Below are 21229 nucleotides of genomic sequence, written 5' to 3' on the forward strand. Positions count from 1 at the left end.
GCATTTCTGTCATCTTCTTTCTTTACTATCTTTAGAAATATGTAATAATAATGATAATAAAAGTGTCCTCGTTCAGGAAGAAAGGGATTACAATACAATGTAGGCACTTGATATTTTGGGAAGAACAGATGAAATGGCAAATCTCTGTGAAGAACCCCTGATGGGTTTGCTAGAGGGCTCTCCTGGACTGTGAGCATTCCGAGTTCACAGGAACACATTTTCTCTCATGAATCTTCCAGGCTTTAAAGTTACCAAGAAAACTTTTTTCATACTTTAATAATGCATGAATACAAATCATTACAACTCTATAGCAAATCAGGTTGCACTTCCACTTGCTTGCATCTGACAAGTCTTCTACTGTGAATGCAGTTAACAGGTGTCTTGCTTTTGGGAAATTTTAATTATTTGCATAAGATGCCACTGAACTCATCACGGCAAATGCCAACATTGGCACTGGCAAAAAAAGTTACAATGGAATTTTTCTTTGCTTCTTTGTGAAAAACAGAGCAGACACTACACTGAGATCCCCCCAGAATCATTTCCCCATTCCTATAAATACTGTTTAGGACACAAATGCAATTCTCCATTTGAATGGCTAGTATCTACTTCAAATGCAAAAGTAATTATTGCACCTCAGGCAAGCGTCCTTACAAGTCAGTAACACACAAAGATTAAATAGCCCCAGCACAGCTACTATCACTGCAGACATTTAATGGCACAGCAGTGATTATAAAAGAATCTATCAAAATACTCCTTTCTTCATATTGTGAGTTTTTAATCCATAAAGGGAAGCTTTGGAATGGGCCTATTATTTTCCAACAGCCACAGATGACGACAAATATGAAGTTTTTTAACCATTTCAAACTCTAAGGAAAGTCCCAAGTATGTTGTCTCCTCCCAGTAGTAAAAACTATGAGGAAAAAAATCCTTTCTAAACCAGCAAAATAAGCTCTACCACCTCACACCATTTTTGAGCATTATAGCAACATGAAATAGACATCAAGTCCCACCCCCAGGCAGACAGAAAAATCTTCTGATTTCCACAGCAGCAGAAAGCAGCTAAAACCAGAAAAATGAAACCAACATAGTCTTTGCCCATTGTGACTCTCTTCTTCTCTCCCATCCTGCCTCTTTATTTGAGCTGTTTTTTGCAGGGGTAGGTGGGGGTGCGGTGTGCGTGGCAGCTCCACTCGCACGCAGCCACTGCTAGGCTTAAACAAGGTGTCAGCCCTGTCCTTTAGACAGGAGAGGTCAGTTCTCCCAAGCCCACTGCCCTCCTAGTGCTCAGCACCCCTTAGCTGGCAGGGCCTGGGAAAGGCCGCCCTGGCGCTCCGTGAGCAGAGGTGTCTCCCTGCCTTTGCAGCAGGGCTCCATCGTGCGACACAAGAGCCAAACTGCACCCAAAGGGGACCCAGGCTGCTCCCGCAGTAGGTGGCCCTATCCCCGTGACTTAATTTATTCTAGCTGAAAAACCCAGAGCGGTTCTTGGATAAAGACCCAGGATTAAGGAGTGAAAAACAGTCATCGTCTTAACCTCTTTGTAACTTCTACGCAAAAATGCTGATTTGTGTTTTGAACTTCTGATGAGTTAATCCAGGAAAGGAGGACTATAGGACAAGTAGCAGTTGGATAGCACATTTGAAAACAAACCTTTCATTTTGACATAGTTCCATTTTTTCATTCATTCAAGCTAGGCATTTCCTTCCTGTTTCGGTTCAAACCTTGTTCCTCTTCACCTCACTCAGATCCTCTCCCAGTGCCCATCACCTTCCTTCTATTGCTAGGGCAGTGACTGCCCCCACCCTCAGGCCCTCCTCTCCCTGGCGCCCCTTTGGCTGCACCCTCCTCGTTCATCCTTCCCTTCTGGAGTGCACCAGGTCCCTCCCTGACTCCTGGTCCTCAGCGGGCAGGCATAACTGCTGTCCCCAGCTCAGGCCCACACCACCTTTTCGACTCGGTGTCGTTGCTGCAGTTTGCTTCAAGCCTGGGGTAAGCCGGGTACCGAGCATCTGCCACAAGCTGAACATACACCAAGAGCTACTGCAACTCAGGGGACTACCTGTAGCTGCTTAGCGACAGTGACACTTTGAGCAGTTGGCATTGTTGATTACCATTCACTAATTCACGTGGGACCTCTAGAAGCCAGTCAAAGTTGCTCAGGGCTGTGCTCAACACCAAAACTGACCAGAGAGATACAAGTTTTCAAATTTTTTTACTGTTTTTCCACAGTATTGTAAGAGTAGCCAAGTGTACAGACGTACAACATCCCCACCCTTCCTCAGTACAAATGTAAAACAATATGGCGCAAAAACGGATGTGCTTTAACTGCATCTAATTGTGCTCACCATGGATGCGAGGGCGGGAACGAGGCGCCGCAGCCTCCCTGCCCCGGGGGCTGCTGGCGCGGGACGGCGGCACTGCCTGCAGCGGGACACGCACCGCGCCACGCGGCGGCTCCCAGGCCCAGCCCAGCCGCGCGCCGCAGGCAGGCGAAAAACACCCGACAGCACCAGCTCCTGCCAGCCGCCCCTCTGCCCCGGGATAAGGGCTGGCTGCAGGGACAGATGCAATCTGCGTTCAAGTGAAACCCTCTGCATCCTTCTAAGCACCCTGAATCAATTGGCCACTGAGGATTTTCTGAGCACTGCACAAGATCAGATCGTGCCTAATCACGCAGCACTGGACACAGTTCATCAGGCAGTATATTTTTCCTCCCCTTGTCTTTTTGCTTTGTGATAATGGTTGTAATCATTGTACAGATCTTTAAAGACTTCCCTTACACCTGCTGGCAGTGATGCAGTTAAGAACTTGACATCTCGTTCAATGCAAAGGTCAAGGATGCGATATATCCCTTCTGTGAGATGCCTCTTCACAGCTGGGTGCAAAGTCACCTGGGAGAAGAAAAAACTATATTAAACTTGAAGACACAAAGGCCGGAGAAAACCGCCCCCACACCTGAAGTGCTGACAAATGCAACCCAATGTATCAGACCATCTGCAATCGTCCACTAGATACAATTCAAAATTTCTAGTTATGCAATATTTTCCTGACTTTTTGCAAATGCGTTCTGCAAAATAAGCATGTCTCTTGCAATAACATGCATACGAGTGCAACTATACACATCCTGCTGTGGAGGTAAATGATTGATCATCTTGCAATCATGTGAAAACTCCTCAGCAGAAAAGCTTCAATTAAAAAAAGATAGATAAAACACATGCCCTGGATAACACGTTTCAGATGATTTTGTACAGCTCATCATGCCTGGACACTAGCAAGGCTTAGCTGTATGCTATTTAAGTCTTAGCTCCAAATGAGCCCTTCCTTCAGGCTACCCTATCATTTACACTACAAGCTTAAACTGATTGACTACCTATCGTTTAACAACTTGATATTTACCATTTATCTAACAATTTGTATCCAAGGGTTTCAGTGTATTTTACCAGCTTTATTAAAAGAACTCCTCCACAACTCAGGAGATGTATATTTATTTGCTCTGCTTTAATACTGGAAATCAAGCGCTGGAAGTCAGGCAGAAAGCTGATGGAAGAACTGGGACCGCCAGTACAACGCCTGACTCCCTGCCCTGCTCCTGCCATTATCCTCCACTCAGCCTCCGCTCCAACCAGGAACATCTGGGCTCACTCCGGAGCCCCTTCATGCTCCAGGCAAACTGGAATTTGTCCTGAGCTCACAAACCACTTGCTAAATGCTCCACTGCCTTAGGCAGTGCTGGCCTCTGGCATAACCACATTATTTTTGCCAAAGAAGCAGGTCTTATCTGTGCTGAATCCCCAAATTAGCTTTTTGCCTCCAGATCTAAACCTCTACACTCCAGACCTAATGAAAATTACATAAAAGGCTGTCGTTAAAATTCAGACTTCTTTCTTCCTGAGGCAACTAATAAACTTTCCACTAATTAAGTGAACTCCTAATCACTGTGTCAGGTTCCTGCTCTTCCTACTCTGAACACAGAACAAGCAATACATTTTATTAGATTTGCCGATACAACTGGGGAAAATATATAACAAATATTAAGGCACATAAGCCTGTCTTTGCCTCTGTGACCCTGAGAAGTTTATGTGCCCAAAACTTGCCATTTTCCCCTGTGTCAGCTGATCTAGTAGAAGGCTAATAAAAGCTGTTATTTCTCCCTAGCATGCACTAAAATAACAGAAGTGAGCATCACAACTGCAGCAGCACCCCTAGCGAATGCATCGTGTTGCCTCTCTTTTGGCAGCCCAGAGAAATGATTTCAGAGAATGAAGATGGGAAAAGCCCCCGTTCCTGACATGCCAGGACGAGGTGTCCCTCTTGGTGTAAATAGATACCTCAGAGCTGCAGTTAATGGAATTACAGCCCTCACATCACAAATTAAGCTGGACCTGTGCCTTCTTTGGGCCATTCTTGCTTTGCAGAGCAGCTTCCCCTAAACACTATGGGAAGCAGAACCAAAGATTTAAAGAGCTGCCACTGTTGGCTGGCAGTTAATTATGCTTATAAATGTTTTATGATCTATATAGTTAGTGCAACCAATTTGTCAAGCATTACAGCACTCTTGATGGGACACATTAAGCATGTGAGGAGGTATTTCACTTCTGCCGAATTAAGCAACAGCTCAGAGATAACATGGGAAAAGCACCATCAGCAGCATGAAAGAGGCTTTAGATTCCACATGTTCCAGCAAGGAATCTTTCCAGGTTATCACTGAACCATTCACAGATACATATATTCCCTAATATAAAGGGGAAGCACTGATCTTTCAGGAGAGGAAACTGTTCCAGAACTGCACTTAGGAATGACTATTTTTATTCCAGCAGCTTTCATCAGTTTTAGCTTGGAGATCCTTGCAAAGGGTTTCAGTCAGCGTGCACAAAAACACAAAGCTACTGACAACCTGCTTTGCTCAGCTACCTGCATAGACCCTCCAGGTCTTCCAATCACAGGCTGAAAGCTACCGATCTGATTCTGGAGAGAGGAATGGTTAAAAGCAGTTTATTTTCTCTCCCTGTAAATTAGCATAAAAGGAGATATGTAGATTCCTCTGCAAGACAGCCATGTTGAAGCCTCTATTTCCCTCTGATGGATTCCCTCAGTTCTACCAACTCTCTCCTGTCTAATGGGTAAATAAATCATCACCTCCTATCTATTACATCAAAGATAGAAAGCGTCCTTTTGTCACAGGGTCCAGTGACTCATTTCAGATTTCCCTTTCCATATCCTGAAGTTCTGTACACACATCATTTGGTGGTGGTTTCAACAGTCATCCATCACTTGGTTGTGCATCAGGGGAAGTTTAACATAAAACCTTCCCAAAAGTCTTACAAGACTTTGTACTCCAGCCTACTAAGTGCCCTTTTAGCTCAAAAACATCATTTGACAAATAAAATCAGAGAGGAGGAGTGGGGTGGGGCGGGGGTCTGAGGGAAGGCTCTATATTCAGTGATGAGTAGATGGAGAGAAGTTCAGAACTACTTAACCAGAGGACAAGTAGGCTCACCATTAGTTTGGCTCTAGCATTTGCTTAGCAATGTTATATAGTGCATAAACAAGACGTGGCTCACCAGGAAAGCTGAATAACAGCTAAGAACTGGCTTAGCCCATCATCTTACTCCCAAACATTTGAAAACTGCCAAGCAGTAGAAAAGGCAACTGAGTTTAAGCTCTTAACAATCTTCATTGTTAGTTATAGGGTGGTTTTAGGTTAGGATATCCTTCTGCTGAGAGAGCCTAGAAATACTGACTAAGCTCCCCTTCTGTATGCTGGGCCAGCTCCAATCACCATCAGCTTCAGCACAAACACTCAGCTTCCAGGCGCTGGCAGTGTAAGCGGTGTTCAAATGCTGGCAATATCTAAATTCATTAGCTCGTAACAGAAGAACAATTTGAATTTAGTCCTGGATGTGAGGAGCTACTGACCTTGCTCTGGCATCTGTAATAACAGCAGCAGCTGCTTTCAGAAAGCATGAGAACGATAGCTTTAGTGGAAGAATTACTGAAAAGCCACCACTTCTCTGGCTTGGAAACATTTTTCCGTTCATTTATTCATTTAGACCAGAGTAAAAAATATTTCCCCAAGGGATTGTTTTCTCCATTGCTTTGACAGATGGGGCTCTACCTAATATCAATCCCGAACAGATGAGACTACCTGGGAGAAAAGCCTGAACCAGCATACGAAGAAAAAGCAAGAGTCAAAACAAGATGGAAAAGCAAAGCATTTTTGTGAATAGATACTGCATTGATCTGCCCCCTCCCTCCTCTTTTTTTCCCCTTCTTTCAGAAGTTTTTAGCACCTGGGTAAGAAATATCCTCAGGAACCTTTGCTCAAAGGTTGTAACTAACTGGCAGTCTGTATCAGCAGTGTATTCTCATGATACCTTGCAAATTTTAAAACTTAATGGATTTTAAAAAAATTAACACAATTGTCTTTAAAACAACAACTCCAAAGCCAGCCCATTATCATGGCACTTCCAAAATGCATGAGTGGATGTTACCTTCTGCAATTCAGTCACATATTGGGCCACAATGAAAGCAGAAAACACAGTGAATTCTTCTGTTTCTGCAGCAATATGTGTATACATTCGTTCCACCAAGTGTGCACATTTCAAGGCGATTTCAAATTCATCTGTGTTGACTAGAATAGAAAACAAGTTGCATTTTTTGAGGGTTAAGAATATTAGAAAATGTTCCCAGGTTCACAGAGCAATCCTCTACGATTCCTTAAGTACACAAAGCCAGTATCAGCTTGCCTATTTAATCTTTTCTCTTGTTATCAAGACACAGCTGAAAGACCCTACATACCTTTACCTCCCTCCATGTCTCTCTTGCAACAATAATGCCCATAAGAGCCCACCAATTCCCAACTCTACACTCATTGCAAGGCAAAAAGTATTCTTTTATATGCTGAAAAGGCTAGAGGTAGCAGCTACGGTCCCATCCATGATCCAGTGCTATGAGCACTCTGGAGAACAAGCAGACTGGGAAACGAGATTCCCTACCTGATGGGAAATCAGAAATAGTCCTGGAAATAGTATATTAAGAAAGTTTTCTGATGAGATTTATTATATGGAATATCTCAACAGAAGCAACAGTGCTGGAGATAAAAAAAGACTGAAGAGAGCACCTGAGAAGGTTTCTTTTTCACTACGCAGTGAATGAGAAGAATGACTAGAAATATGGAAGAAAAAGTCTGGAAACAGCTTTCATGTTACCTGTTATGAAAACAAACAGTCCTGCAAACATAAATGCATCTTTAAATTTGAGGATGCCTTGTACCCAAGTTTCCTTCTCTCATGTACGCATGAATACTACGGAAGCTGGCAAATTCTCCAAGCCTGGCACCAAGTGAACATACTTCTGCTACCACTGGGAATGTCTTAGCGTATTCACCCACGATGCCTAAGTTTACATTTGTCCACAGCTGTGGACACAGAATTGTGTCTGAATCTCGATATGAAATAAGCTGTGGGACATCAGAGGAGAGCTAGGACACAGGTAATTGCAGGCCATGAAGTTCCCTTGTCTCAAAATGTCACCACTATAACTGGGTTACTTTTTTACCGACCAGCATAAAATCGAAGTACCAGACAAGGACCTTAATCAGTGTGAATCTCCTTGGACCTCCTTCACTTGGCTCCTTGCACATTCATGCTCCAGGGCCAATGCAAACTGTTTCAGAACTTCATGTATAGCTAAGTTTTATTTATTTATTTATATTATTTTGTTTGGAGATTGAAATTCCTTAATCATACAGACATACCAACTAATCTCAACTGATGCTTTAGACATGCAAGGTCCTGTTTTTATATATAGCACAGACTGGTGAAAACTCAGGTCTGTAGTAATCACTTCTAGTCTTGAGAAGTTCCATTTAGTGGGAGTGACTTGGGTCTGTCACTCAGGCATGTTAGCAAATATCAGTAGAAACTGGGCAAAGGTTCCTGTTCACCGGCCAGCCAGCCAGTAAAGAATACCTTATGTACACCCAAAGCAGTGCTGTCTGGAGACAGTTTCACAAAAGCATCAGTTATTTTTGTAAGTCCAAGCTCCTGCAGAGCTTCTCACTTGTGTGTATAGGACAGAGGGGGCTATTTTTTTTCAATGCCATACTAGGTTTTTGACGATTTTACCATTTTGAACCTCATCTTCTAAAACACACAAGGTTAGAATACAGCGTGCAAACGGAAAAGCTATAGTACCTTTGTCTCCTTTCTGACGCCCTTCGTGCATAACAGAAACAACCAGACGATGGAAGCTGTTCAGGAAAGATGGTGCTGCTTTTAACATAACCTGTAACGACATGACATGAAAACTACCTGAGACTATGGGGTAAAAGGAAAGGAGGAGGAGATACAGCCCGAGTGCATGCAAGTCCTGAGAAGAAAGCTATACAGCTCATACAGCTGTCCAGAGCAGAGAACATCTTTCCATCCTGCATATGTACAAACCCAGCACACGAGAATCCTCATGCAGGAGTCCTGGATGTACTTACATATAAAAATAACAAATAAATCACATTAGAGTTACTCTGTGTCTATTAATCAGTGTTTGAATCCCCTCATGATTGGGAAATCTGCTCTAGGTGGTCGAGAACCTGAGTAGCCAAACAGATGACAGACTAAAGGTTCAGTAACACTAGAGACCACTGTACAAAAACAATCTGGATAGCAAGCTTTCTATTCCAGTATTTTTGTCAGGGCACTTTAGCCTTGCTTTTAGAATTGGAATAAGTAAAATAAATAAAAATAGGGAATATTTCCCTATTTTTATCATTTTTCACTTTCAGTCCTGATGTTAATGCCTGAGCCCCCTTGCCTTCCTTTCTCTTCCTCCCCTGCCTTTATGTTCCTGGTGTGAGTAGTTATCTTCAATGTGTTCCAGCCCTATTTTTAAAGGCCTGCAAAAATCTTGATCTCCAGTAAAATCAGACTTCTGGTGTCTAAGTGATTTCATAAGATTCCAGATTATTCACGACTCACTATGAATAATCTGGAAAGTTTTACTTTAAACTAGCCTCAGAGGTCCATAAGAAATATGCTGCCAAAGACTCTAACAATGCAGGTATAAAAACAAAGTAGGAGAGCATCTGGAATGATGCAGTTTTGAGAATCCCAACCTTTTACGTGACAAGTGCTACGAGTATCTTGGTATTACCACGACAAACCAATTAAAACTGCTATTAAAAAACTGTTTCTAATCATTGGCCTCTGTCTCACTTGTTCTCCTCCTCCCACCCCCCTCAAAGATACCTTTGGATGACACTGCAGAATAGAGAACAGCACTTCATGGACTCCCAGGAAGATACTGCCGTAGTCCTCCATCTTCAGATGATCTAGTGGGACCGACAGGAGAATGCTGAATGCCAAGGCCACGTGGTGAGGGTTCAAGAGAATCCCTTCTCCTTGCCTTAGCAGAGCTGCTGTGGTCTCCAGGATAGGCACAACTATGCTGGAAATCAGTGCTTGGTCCTGGCAGGCTTCTCTGGTTTGCATCTACACAGAGACAGGGAGGCAGAGAGGAGGTGTGCATCAAGAGAGCCTAACACAACACTCTGACTTGAGCCCCTAAAACAACATCAGTGCAAGCAGTGGTGGCGGCAGGGAGACTCCTCCACTTTAGCTATTCTGCTGGAGCTGTATGCTAGGCACAGGATATAACACACACACACACACAGCTTTAAGTGTGTACTTGTAGCTCTTCACCAGTCTCCTAGAAAAGATGCAGAAAGGCTGCAATAACCAGAACATCTCTGCATCTCCTCCCGTGAATGCAGTGATCCAGACATTCTCTGCTCCACAAACACCATGCAGACCCACTGCAAAGAGCAGAAATTTCACCCTCAAGATTCCCAGGCACTGCAGAGCCAACACCAGATGAACTCTAGTCTAGAGAGACCACCATCATGATGGAAAAAAAGCAAACAAAACAAAACTCAAAACTTACATCATTGCATTTGTATGCTGTACAGCCAAGAGGGAACTTGGCTCTGCTTACTTTCTGCTAAGTTTTCTATTCATAATTGAGTGAATTTAATTTTTTTCTTTATGAGCACTTCCCCCTACATTTTGTTGCTGTTAGCCACATGTCACAGCAGAAGCTAAGCTGACAGCTTCCTTCTCTTTTGGATAAGAGGAAGGACAGGAGACTCAGACTCCTTTCTCTGCAGCACAAGAAGTCTCCCCCCAGCTCCAGATTACACAGTGTAGCCCTATATAGCTACGGCTAACGAGAGCTAACCACAGAGCATTTACTTGAGGAAGGAGGACAAAAGGGGTCTAAACCAAACAGTGCAAGAGAATCTGAAAATCTTCTAGTACCTCGGGTTACACAGGGAGTAGTGTGAAGAAGTACGTTACAGATGCAATCACTACAGACTCCAACAAATGAAAGGGAACAGGTAATTAAGTAACAATAAAGGGATACTTACAGCTAAAGCTGTGATTATCTGTGGGCTGGCAAACCAGAAAGCTTTTTCCTTGTCTCCATTTAATGGGCAGCTGAGCAACAATTTGATTAGAGTAACCGCTGACAGCACTTCCTGCAGAAAACAGATCAGCAGTCAGTCATGGATGCAGAGGCACAGGCTCATTTCTAGCACAGCAGAACTCTTCCAAGGGCAGTGGCAGTTTTGGGCATTACCTTGACACATGAAAGCTCTCTTACGACCCATCTTTGTGAACTGTGAAATGATTAGCAGCCGTGCAAATTTAAGTATGCTGAACTGCATCTGCCCAAACACACTGTGCACTGCATCTGTTTTAGAATCACTTTATGGCATAAAAATATTTAAGTGCTTTTACAAAAGGAAAACTTCCTCCTTCAACTCCTCCCATACAATAGACAGAAGCAGAGAGTGTGTAACACTAAGAATGCTACACTGGCAACAGGAGAGGGATTTACTTGCTAGCTGTGATGGCAGACCGATTAAAAAAATATATTACAAGACAAAGCCAATTGGTCTTTTATCACTGTATTTCAAGGTCACAGTGCATGTCTACATATCCCACTGCCTATGCAGTTGGATGGTTGGAATATATGAGTATTACAGGAATTCCAGATACGTTTTCAAAAAAGACATAGTAGGTATTGACATGGCGCACTCGTGCCCGCTGCTGACAAATAAAACCGTCAAATAGAGAAACACTGACATTTTAATATAGAGGGTACATCTGGCCTTTTAGCTCTAAGGCATTCCACATGCTACTCCTGCTGTTCAAGCTTCTCTGGAGAAAGGCACCCTATTCAGAAAGCTACTGAATGGTGCTTGGTTATTACAGAATAGAATCTTTACAGGGACAAATAACGAAAACATGGGTACAGTTTAGGTTTCAGAGAACTACTAGCATTTTAAAAGTAGTATGCCTTTTAAGCCTGATCTGAAGAGTCAGACATAGAGGGGTTAAGCTCACTGACTGATGGTGTCTGATGTGCAAGAACTCTGATCAGCAGGTAGAAAAAAGCTTTCAGCATGGCCTATAAAATCATATCCCAAGTGATTTTTGTGGATGGTACCTGAAATCAGAATTGCTAAGTCCTTGAGCAGGACAGAAAATCTTTCCATAACCAAAAGCTGCCATGGCCTTTCACAGAGGTTCTACCCGTCAGGCCAAGGGCACACCTCAGCACAGGCATCAAGCCATGCCAGTTAATTCTACCTGACAGCTGAACATAAAGCGGGAAGAGGAAGAAATATTCATCAGATGTCAGGCAGCTAACATGATTTTTCAAGATACAGAAAACTGAAGAAAAGCACAACAAAAATAAATCAAAACTCATTCCTTACTTTAGCGTTCTGTTGCCAAATGTTCCTCACTTCAAGTCCCTGAAGAAGCAGCCTCATTACAGCATAAAACTCTTCAGCAGAGCAGTTTCCTAACAGCTGGACAAGTAATTCTGTCAGTTCCATCTCTATATTTTGAATCACCTGGACTGTAATTTCAGGACCTGCATATTCAAAAGACACAAACATATCTGAATCACTTCCCAATGCAGAGGCAGGCAGAGGTAAGAACAGGAGAAAAACAATCAAAACTCAGTACAGTTCTGTGTGTATCCTTTCAGCCACTATGTGCATAGATTCCCCCATGCTATCCCTTCACCCTCCCAGCTGCTAGTGAGAGGATCTGCTGATCTCAGATATTTCACACTCTAGAGCTCACAGAGCAGGCACCATCACCACAGAAAGCTTTCACTGTGGAAATGCTGGGATAAAGTTTGCACACAGGCAAGGGGAACGGACCGGACAAGCTGCAGGGCCACAATAGGCGCGTTGGCCAGAGAGCCATCCCAAGTCATAAAGGCATTAACCCTAAAACGTTTAGGTTTTTGCAGATCATAGGCCATACTCCCCACTTACACAGTTCAGTTACTTACTACACGTCTAGACTACCTTTCAATTTATTGCACTTGTTCTTTAGTTCCAAAAGTGGCCACAGGATCTGTGGCAATGCTAAAAATCCTCTTCAACAAGAGTGCATATTTTAACTTATTTAATACTTTACATACTCAGAAATTCTTATAGCTTTTTACAGTGCTTAATTAGGTCTTCAGGCAAAAGCACTTTACCAGTCTTATATTAGGAGAGAGAAGCACAGAGCAGCAGTGAAAAATTAGCAGAAAATTCCAGCAAGTGATACTTGTTTGTGGCCCTTAGTCCCACTATAAAAGCTCTGCTCTCACACTGGCCTGTACCAAACACCAAAACTCAGGAGAATCAAAACACAGCCCAGAGAAGAGACACACTGATCCTGTATCTTCTACATGTAATAGTTCCAGCTGAAACTCAACTGTGCTAGTACAGGATCAGATTTTCCATGCAGAGCTGTGCTCTAGACTTAACTACTTAATGCCAACATAAAATCTGAAAGAATGCCAGTATGCTAGAGCATAGCAAAAGTAAGACAGAGTCCAAATGTTCAGAAAAGGCAAAGGGAGCAGCTATGTTCATGTGGTGCATGTCACTGGCAGTAATTAGCTCATCTCAAACTCCAAACAAGACAATGCAAGGGAGCTGTTATGCCACAGGGCTAGCAAGAAGAAAAGGGTTCACGTCATTTCCAGCCCTGGCTCCTTGTCTGATGAGGACAGTGATTGATTTGCCAGATTCCCCCGGACCTGGTCACAATTCCAGGTATTTAGCATTCCTGATAGTGAGATCACCTCCTTTTTTGACACTTTACCTTTCAAATACAGACAAAAATACTCATCTATACCTTTTAAAGTCCTCCGACACCCTCAGGTGAGGCATATCAGGTTATCTGAGCACATCAGCTGCTTCAGTGCAGCCTGCTCTACCCACCATGGGAGGAGAACATCTTCAAGCCGTGCCTCCGGAAGTACCACCTCAGTTTGGTTATTACCAGAATGCTTTACAACCATGGGGCAAAAAAGAAATCAGCTCCATTTATGAAGAGCTATTATAATCTCAAAGAGCCGAGGACAACTTCCACACCCTAATGTCCAAAACTGGGATAACCATCTGCACGGATACCTATAAAAATCTTTAAGTGTATAAAAAGAAAAATCAGAGATAGAGGAAAAATAGGTACTTCAGCCCCTAAGATGCTAATGGTAATAAAGTTCTAAGATAAGATGAGAAAATTATCTTTCCCTTCATGCACAAAAAAATAACCACAGGCTGCAGAATCTATCTTACTGAGACACCCGTATCAAATTAGATGGCTGCTGCGGTCCAGATACGAAAGCAATATCCCTGAGAAAACTTAGTTGGGTATTAAAAAAAAAAAAAAAAAAAAAAAAAAAAGCAGGAAGCATTTAACAAAAGTGGAAAGAAATACAAAACACACAGCCTCTTAAAAACAAATAAATAAATAACATAAAAAAGCTATGAAGGACTTCTAACTCACATCTGTGCTGCAAAATTAGCAAAGGAAATGGAAAAAGGGAGCCTTCATACCAGCAAGAAGCTTTTTTACAGCATAAACCACAGTTACTGCAGTTTCTTTTCCAGAAGACAGATCAGGTACTGAGCAGAAGACAGTTAAGAACTGCAAGGCGGACTGAAGGAACTGGAGATGTCCTCCTGCAGAGGGCAGCTCTTTCAGTATCTGAGAGTAAAACTGCTGGTAGAGCTTAATGCGGGGACGCTCCAAAAAGCCGCTGGGCTCTTCAGGGTTCTTCTGCCAGCCCCCTTTACTGAGGGCATGGCTCAGATCCGCCTTGAGGAGAGTAGTGACAGATGGTATGAACGCTATGGGCAAAGGCTGGCTTTGCACGTTGCTCTGCAGACCGTGTTCAACAGCTCGTCCCATCTGCACGATCGCTGGCTCCAGCAGAGCCGGCAGCACAGCTCCAGACTGCAGTTTCTTTTCTGGCTGCTGCTGAAGGTAAAGGGTGATGACATGGCACAGTGTGGTAAATGCCATGAGCAGCAGCTGCCCAGCTGCAGGATTCCAGTTTTTACAGCATTTACTTCTGGCGGCACCAGCATCTGGCTTGCAGCTCACCAGGAAAGACATGAACTTTTCCAAATTGATTCTCACACTTTGGCGTCGTTCAACAATCATCTGAAGAAAGTGCTCCAGAAAGGTTTGAGCTTCCTGAAGATACTCTGTCCAGGCAGGATCCGTCAAAGTATTAGCGAAGAATTTGCTGATTGTGAACTGGGAGGTCATCACAGCCTCAAGGGCGTCACTGGCATGAAAAACCTTAAAAAGAGAGTTGGCATTCCGACCTGCTTGCAGGCACCTCAGAAGGTGGAAGCAGGTCCGCAAAAATTTCAAAGATAGCACCTTGCTGCAAGAGGCATTAGCTCTGGTATTCGCTACCAAGGACAGCAGCAAGAGATGACAACGGATACAGTCTGAGGGAAAAAGATTGTCTAGTTTCAGAAGAGAAGCAATTTCTAGCAAACTCAAACAACTTTCCAGCTGATTGTCTTTCAGGATGACAGGAGAACCATTTTTCGCTAGCAATAAAATACACTGGGCAGCTTTCTCCAGCGTCTTCCAAGATGAGTTGAATTCATCCTTCGGGGGTTTGTTTTCTGATGGAGCCTCCACCAGTTCAGCAGTTTTGCAAGGAGACAGGATCTCTTCATGCCAAGGGATGTTATCTGCAGACAGCTGTTGAAGCGGCAGATCTACAGAACCTCTGGCAGGGTGCAGCACTTTACTGAACTGATGAATAAGGCTGCTCAGAAAGGCACAATGCAACACCTTCATTTCTGGGAGAAAGGGACTATGCAGCAAACCAAGAGACACCTTTCCAATGCTGATGGAAGGCTCCTCGTCTCCATCAGCTTCCTGGCCTTTGGCCAATACTGATGTCTCCAGAAGCACACTGGCAATATACTCTACATCTTTCAAGGAAAGATATGGCAACAGAATAGTCAGGTTGGAAATGACAAGATGCCAGTGTGCTGTAGGGTATGTGAGATCATTTATTGCACTTAGATCTCCATCCCAAGGTTCAGTTTCTCCCTTATTGATGCTGGATCTTCCAGACTCCAGGATGAAAGCTGCAGCATGCTGCAAGGCCTGGGGATCACCCTTTGTCTGCATTAAAAACATCTTCATTTTCTGGAGTGTGAGCAGTTCTAGGCAATATTTACCAGTGGAGGCAAAACTACTTGCAAGTGCTGTGACTTTCTCCCAACACTGTTCCTCAACACCAGGGAGCAGAGCTGAAATGCCCCACTGCCTTATAGCAGTTGCAGTAGCAGCAATTCCACCTGATGGAGACACATACTTGCTGCAGCTAATATCAAACAAAGTGTTTACTTCAACCCAAGTGTAAACAAGAAGTAGGGCAGAGTCACTGGCCTTCCTTAACCAAGGCTCTGGCTCCTCTTCCTCTTCTCTAGCAGCCTGCAGCAGTTCCAGCAGGGGCTGGATTATTTCTTTCTGTATCTTTGCCAGCAGACTCTGAGTGCGAAGGACCACAGGGGGTGGGGTGACATCATCCAGGCTCTTCATGTTGAACAAAAAAGCGTGCAGCACCGAGCTGATGGACCCCAGCTTCAAGACCATGTTCGAATTGCTTTCAAGAGCGGGAATGATCAGAGTCTGGCACTTCTCCACTACGAGACACAAAATGTCCAGAATCTGGTTGGGTGGGAGCTCCAGGAGGCACTCGCGAAGCTTTGCTGTCAGGCCAGCAGACAAGACGGGCACCCTCAGCTCATCAGCAGCTGGCTGGCAAATGACGGCCAGCACCTCCTCGAAGAGCCGAGGGAACTGCCGCAGCTTGCAGTAAGTCTGAAACACGGCGCCAATAAGAGCCTCCTGGGGCCTCTTTGTACGTGGCTCAAAGACCTTTGTGTCAATCCAGGCAGAGGCCACTAAGTCACGCAGGTTTGGCTCCACAATGAGGTGGTTTAACGATATCAGGAGTTTGAGGCATCTGAACCACGCAGGGACGGACGCTTGAGCGTGCCGCACCAGCAGCTGTGCCAGCTTGCGGTAAAAGCCAAACTGCACCCCCTCGTGTCGGATGCGGTCGCTGGCAACGTTATAGACATCGCTGCTAAGCACCGAGCTCAAAAGCTGCTCCAAGGCAAGCAGCTCTGTGCTCCAGCCCGCAGGGGAGAGCTCATCCGCCCTCGCACCCTCCTGCAAGCCAGAGAGCCTGAGACAGTCAAAGAGCCTGCTGAACATGTGGAAGCACAGCAGGGCATTTTCTCCTTTGCTGTAAGAGTCCAGAAAGAGCTTGTAGAGCAGGGACACTGAACCTGCCACAACAGCCCCATGAAGCGCAGGTTCACAAAAGTCACTGCCCAGCTTGGTCCGAACTGTGTCAACTGGTAGCAAAAGACTTTTCAGAGCTCCTTTTTTCTTCTCCTGCTGTTCCTGTTCTGGCAGCAGCTCTTCTCTGTAGGAAGAGAAGAGCTCAGGCTGGAACAGCCCAGCCTGCAGCAGAACTTCTACTTGATTTCGGATTTCCCTGCTCCAGTGCTGACGCACATGGCTGTCATCTCCCTGTGTCCAGTTCCTCACAGTCAGCAAGTGCCTCAGGAGCAGGCATGGCTGGAGCAGATGGCTTGTCACTTGCCCAAACACACGATTCGGGTTGGTCTGTTGCCTCTGGATCAGGAGGTACTGAGCAAAGGTAAGCTGCAGAGTGCTGAACAGCTGGGAGCTCACAGCATCATCAGAAGCCAGCTGCTGACAAGCCAGCTCAGACAGCTTGCTGAGGAGATCGACCAAAAGCTCACACTTAGCTGTGTAAATGATGGCGAGTGAAGGAGTGGAAAGGATACCACTGGAGCAGCTCAGCACTGTGCCAATGCTCTGTCGCGCCTTTTGAGAACAGGACTCCGACAACCTCTCATTTATGACCTGAAGATTGGAAGAAACAAACAAACCCCACAGTCAATTTTTCACACAAAGATCAACCTAATCTTAATGAGCCAATAATCATAATGAGCCAACATCAGCTCTAGCTGCAAGGGAGAAGGAACAGAGATCTGTCAACGGCTGCTGCTGGGCCTCCTGTGTCGCAGGTCTCAGACTAGAAGCCCCTCTGGCAAGAAGGGTGTCCCTTCCTTTGCACCACAGGATGCACGAGGAATCTCTCATTCAGTATGACTGCTACTGACAACAGCAGAAACTGTGTGCATTTGAACCGAATGGCTAGTCCTGCAGACAGGGAGAAAGGGGAATATTCCCTCCCTCCTTGCAAGGTTCTTGAAATTATTCCTTCTTGTTCTCCCCCACAAATAGAACTGAAAAACAACCACCCCACTTTATATTCTTGGTCAAGGATGTCTATTCAGTATGTAAGCCCATGACTAAATATCATTTTCATGTTCTAAGAGCAGCCTAGGACTCCCGTGCTGATATGCAGAAGCTGAAGAGCTGTCCTTTCTCCTCTTCTAACAGATGCATTATTGTAAGAGTTAACACTCACTTTACATCAATTTTCCCTCCTCAAACTTTTGTGGGCATTTCTACATGGTTTTCTCCTTGGACACATTTTTTTATTCACTCTCCCTTCTCACCTCCAAATAATCTTCTCAGTAGACAATTTGCAAATCTGCCTCTGTTCCACAACTAAAACCTCAGCTGTGTCCTTGGTACCTCCAAGTGGATGGTCTGTCTCCTCTGCTCACTAAGGTCCACTGTATTCAGATTTCTGAATCCTTCCCACAGCACCTTCCCTTCCTCCTACCACCTTCCTCCTTGGTCACTAGAGTACTCTGGCCTGTAACTCTTATCCTATCTACAACCAGACAAGTTTCCACGCCCAGGCCACAGTTATCCTGAGCAGGCTATCTCTGTATCATCTCTGAAGCTCAGTTCTTTTCATCCGACCAGCTCTCTGTACTCCACAGCTCATTCCTGCAGGTAGAAACAGTCTTGCCTTATTTCTATCCACCCTGAGCACTACTAAAAGGCTATTTTCCTAGCCATTTTGGCTGCCTTCACTGCCATCCACCAACACTCCCATTTCTATAACCAGGACCTTTAATAATGAGTTACAGGTTGTGGTTCAATTCTGGGCCAAGTTGAACTGCAGTTAACAGCTCCATCAACTCTCTGATTAGGCCAATCACTACTTGGCATCACCAATAAATTGGTTTAACTCAACTCACAGAGTAACACAATGCTTAAAAATGGAAAGATGTGGGACAAACAGGACTTCAGCTGAGAAAAACACTTCCTGCTTCCCAGTCAAACTTTCACCTGCAAACACTGATCATACTTCCAGCATAGTAACTTCCCTCCAGCTTCCTAAGTCCAGCATGTGTGGGGTCCCACAAATGAGGAGAGCCGTTGGGAGAGGGGGAGAAACATGCCATGTGCCAGATGCATGTCAAGGGAGTAACAGTTAAAGTCCCCTTGGATTTTTCTCCCATGCACTTGCACATACACAGCCCACAGGGCTACAGCAGTACAGGAAATGTGACTGCTGGGGACAAGGGGACTTATCTCCCTGGAAAAGGGGGAATCAGAGCAACAGTTCCTTCAGAACCATCACAAGCAGCTGCAAGTTCCCAGGCAGGGTCAGCTGAACAGCACCTCACGCTACACATGTACTCAAGCCAAACACATTGATGAGCTCCACAGCAAGGGCAAAATCTCTCTCACCAAGACCTCTAGGCCCAAGACACACAGTAAATTAAACAAGAGAGCAACAAGTGGAACTCAGCCTTTACTTACCTACTGAAATACTTAAACCAGGTCCCTCTCTGACAGTTTGCAGAAATTAAAGACAGAGAGATAGAGGAAGTTTGAGTCTGGAAAGCTCTGCCATTCTTAGCCTTAGTTCTGCACAAATATAAACTATATTGCAGAACAGAAAGGGAGAAGTTTATAAGTAAGCATCCTAGAAGCATGGTGTTAATTATTATGTACATTATATAACAACCTACATTGTGAGGAAGGGCCACATATGGTAGCAGACACTGCAATGTTATCCGTCTTACAAAATAACTGTAATTTTAGTTACCTGTGCAATAGAAAAACTGAGATTGACTGTCTTTCCATTCTTTAAAAGATCCTGTAGTCTTCTACTGTGGATAACATTGTCTAGGTATGTCCAGAGTTTCTCAACAACTTCATCCTCCAGCTCAAGTTTCTTGTTGTAGTATGAAACCAATGTATGGCTTACCCAGTCAAGCAATACCTGTTAACAAAAGAGGAGTGATCTTTTACAATCCCCGTATGAAAAGACACCAAGAGGAGGAGTCTCTTCAATCACAGCACAGACCATGATCAAAGAACTGCTCTATCCATTGCTTTGAACAAGCCACGGCTGTGAACAAGCACATGAGTCCATCCTTGCAGGCTGCAGCCGAGATCTGAACTTTTAAGTCCCTTCATCCTAAATCCAGTTTTGACTCTGCTCCCCTGCAACTACACAAAACAGCTTTCAGCGGTCAATACCCTACTATCCTTTCACCAGTTCCTTCAGCAGCAAGTAGAAGTGTGCAGTTTGATGCTAATTAGCAAAGATGACCTTTTGAATCAAAGACAGTAAAAAACATATGATTTTCACTTTACCTTTCATATCCTATTCTTGGCAGGTTCAAATTTATACTATACCACTGATTTAAGTGATTGAATTCAGAATAAAACTATGACATATGACTAGTTTTTATAATATAGGTAACTGAAACAATAGGAACTCAAAATACTGCTTTTGAAAAGTGCAAAGCCTAGGCCACACTTCTGAAGGAAGTTCAGAGTACCAGGAAACACATAAGCTACTTGTAGTCAATTCTTCCACCCCAAGTTTTCATTATTATTACTATTACTATTATTATTATTATTAACTAGGACAAGAAGCATCAGGAAGCAACTGACAATGGCTTTAAAGTCCTGTAGAGATGCTAATGCAGCATCTCTAAGACGCTAATGATGGCTCTGGAGATGGAGGTTTCCCATTTATCCAAGAGATGGCACCCACAGCATCCTCTCTATAATGAAGAGCATTTCTTCCCATCCCAATGGGGATCTCTCAGCTGAGGCAACTCTGAAACAATGTTAGAAAACATTTCATACAGCCACACTGAAATGAAGAGCTGCTCCTCCCCTCCCCACTAGCACCATATTTGCACTCCTGTCTAGATGCAGAAGATTAAGAGGCAAGGGCCTTGCTTTTACAAACCAGGTCATCCTTGGTGACAATTACCTTTTTTTTTCCTGCATTTATCCTTAAAAAGCACTTACTTGCTCTTTATTAGGAAGAAAGCACTGGTGAGAAATCCATGCGAAATGAGCTAGCTTGAGTTTGTCCTCCCAGGAAGTCTTAGCACTCTTCAGCTTCAGGTGGATGCCCGAGTAGATTGCTGCCATGGGGATGCTCTCCGGGGCTGCAGAGCCAAAGGAGGAGCGAGGTGAACGCTGCGCTGAGGGAAGCGGCAGCACTCCCGGTGCCCCGCACACGGCGCCCAGCTCCCGCCGCGCCCTCGGCAGCAGCGCCGCTCCCCGGCCCGGGATTCCCACCCCCAAACCAGCAACAGCCCCGCTGGCACCCGGCACGCCGGGCTCTCACCGCCTCCCCCTGCCTCTCCCAACGGGCCCTGACTCCCTCAAACACTCTGCTTCCCACCCAACGGGCTCTCACCCCGTCCCCGGCCCTTACAGCCCACCCAACGGGCTCTAACTCCCTCCCCAACCGTCACCCCCTCTCCCAACGGCTCTCGCCCCCTCCCCAACCGCTAGCCCCTCTCCCACCGGCTCTCACCCCCTTCCCAACCGCTACCCCTCCGCGCCGCAAGCCGACACCACCGGACACCTTCCCCGCGCCGCTCTCCCCGGGCCTTCCC

The 21229-nt window shown here is 44.8% G+C and overlaps 1 protein-coding gene across 1 annotated transcript; it reads right to left on the minus strand.

Moving 5' to 3' along the window:
* Positions 1-2603: 2603 nt before the first annotated feature.
* URB2 (URB2 ribosome biogenesis homolog) lies at positions 2604-20785 on the minus strand. Its single transcript, XM_088534886.1, has 9 exons — positions 20631-20785; positions 19408-19584; positions 13913-17294; positions 11780-11940; positions 10424-10534; positions 9246-9488; positions 8196-8286; positions 6492-6631; positions 2604-2891 (listed from the first exon to the last, which is right to left on the minus strand). The coding sequence occupies exons 1-9, from the start codon at positions 20754-20756 to the stop codon at positions 2694-2696; spliced, it is 4629 nt and encodes a 1542-aa protein (XP_088391012.1). The 5' UTR covers positions 20757-20785; the 3' UTR covers positions 2604-2693.
* Positions 20786-21229: the final 444 nt, after the last annotated feature.

Source organism: Tinamus guttatus, unplaced genomic scaffold (assembly GCF_059628265.1).
Source record: "Tinamus guttatus ecotype Peru unplaced genomic scaffold, ASM5962826v1 Tinamus_guttatus_pri_ptg000601l, whole genome shotgun sequence".
Taxonomy (NCBI): domain Eukaryota; kingdom Metazoa; phylum Chordata; class Aves; order Tinamiformes; family Tinamidae; genus Tinamus; species Tinamus guttatus.

Coding starts and splice junctions, on each gene's coding strand:
- URB2 (XM_088534886.1), bottom strand. CDS start 20,756: ATGGCAGCAATCTACTCGGGCATCCACCTGAAGCTGAAGAGTGCTAAG. Junction 8,287..9,245: donor TTCTGCAGTGTCATCCAAAG/GTATCTTTGAGG, acceptor ATGTCGTTACAG/GTTATGTTAAAAGCAGCACC. Junction 2,892..6,491: donor ATGTGACTGAATTGCAGAAG/GTAACATCCACT, acceptor TTCTTCTCCCAG/GTGACTTTGCACCCAGCTGT.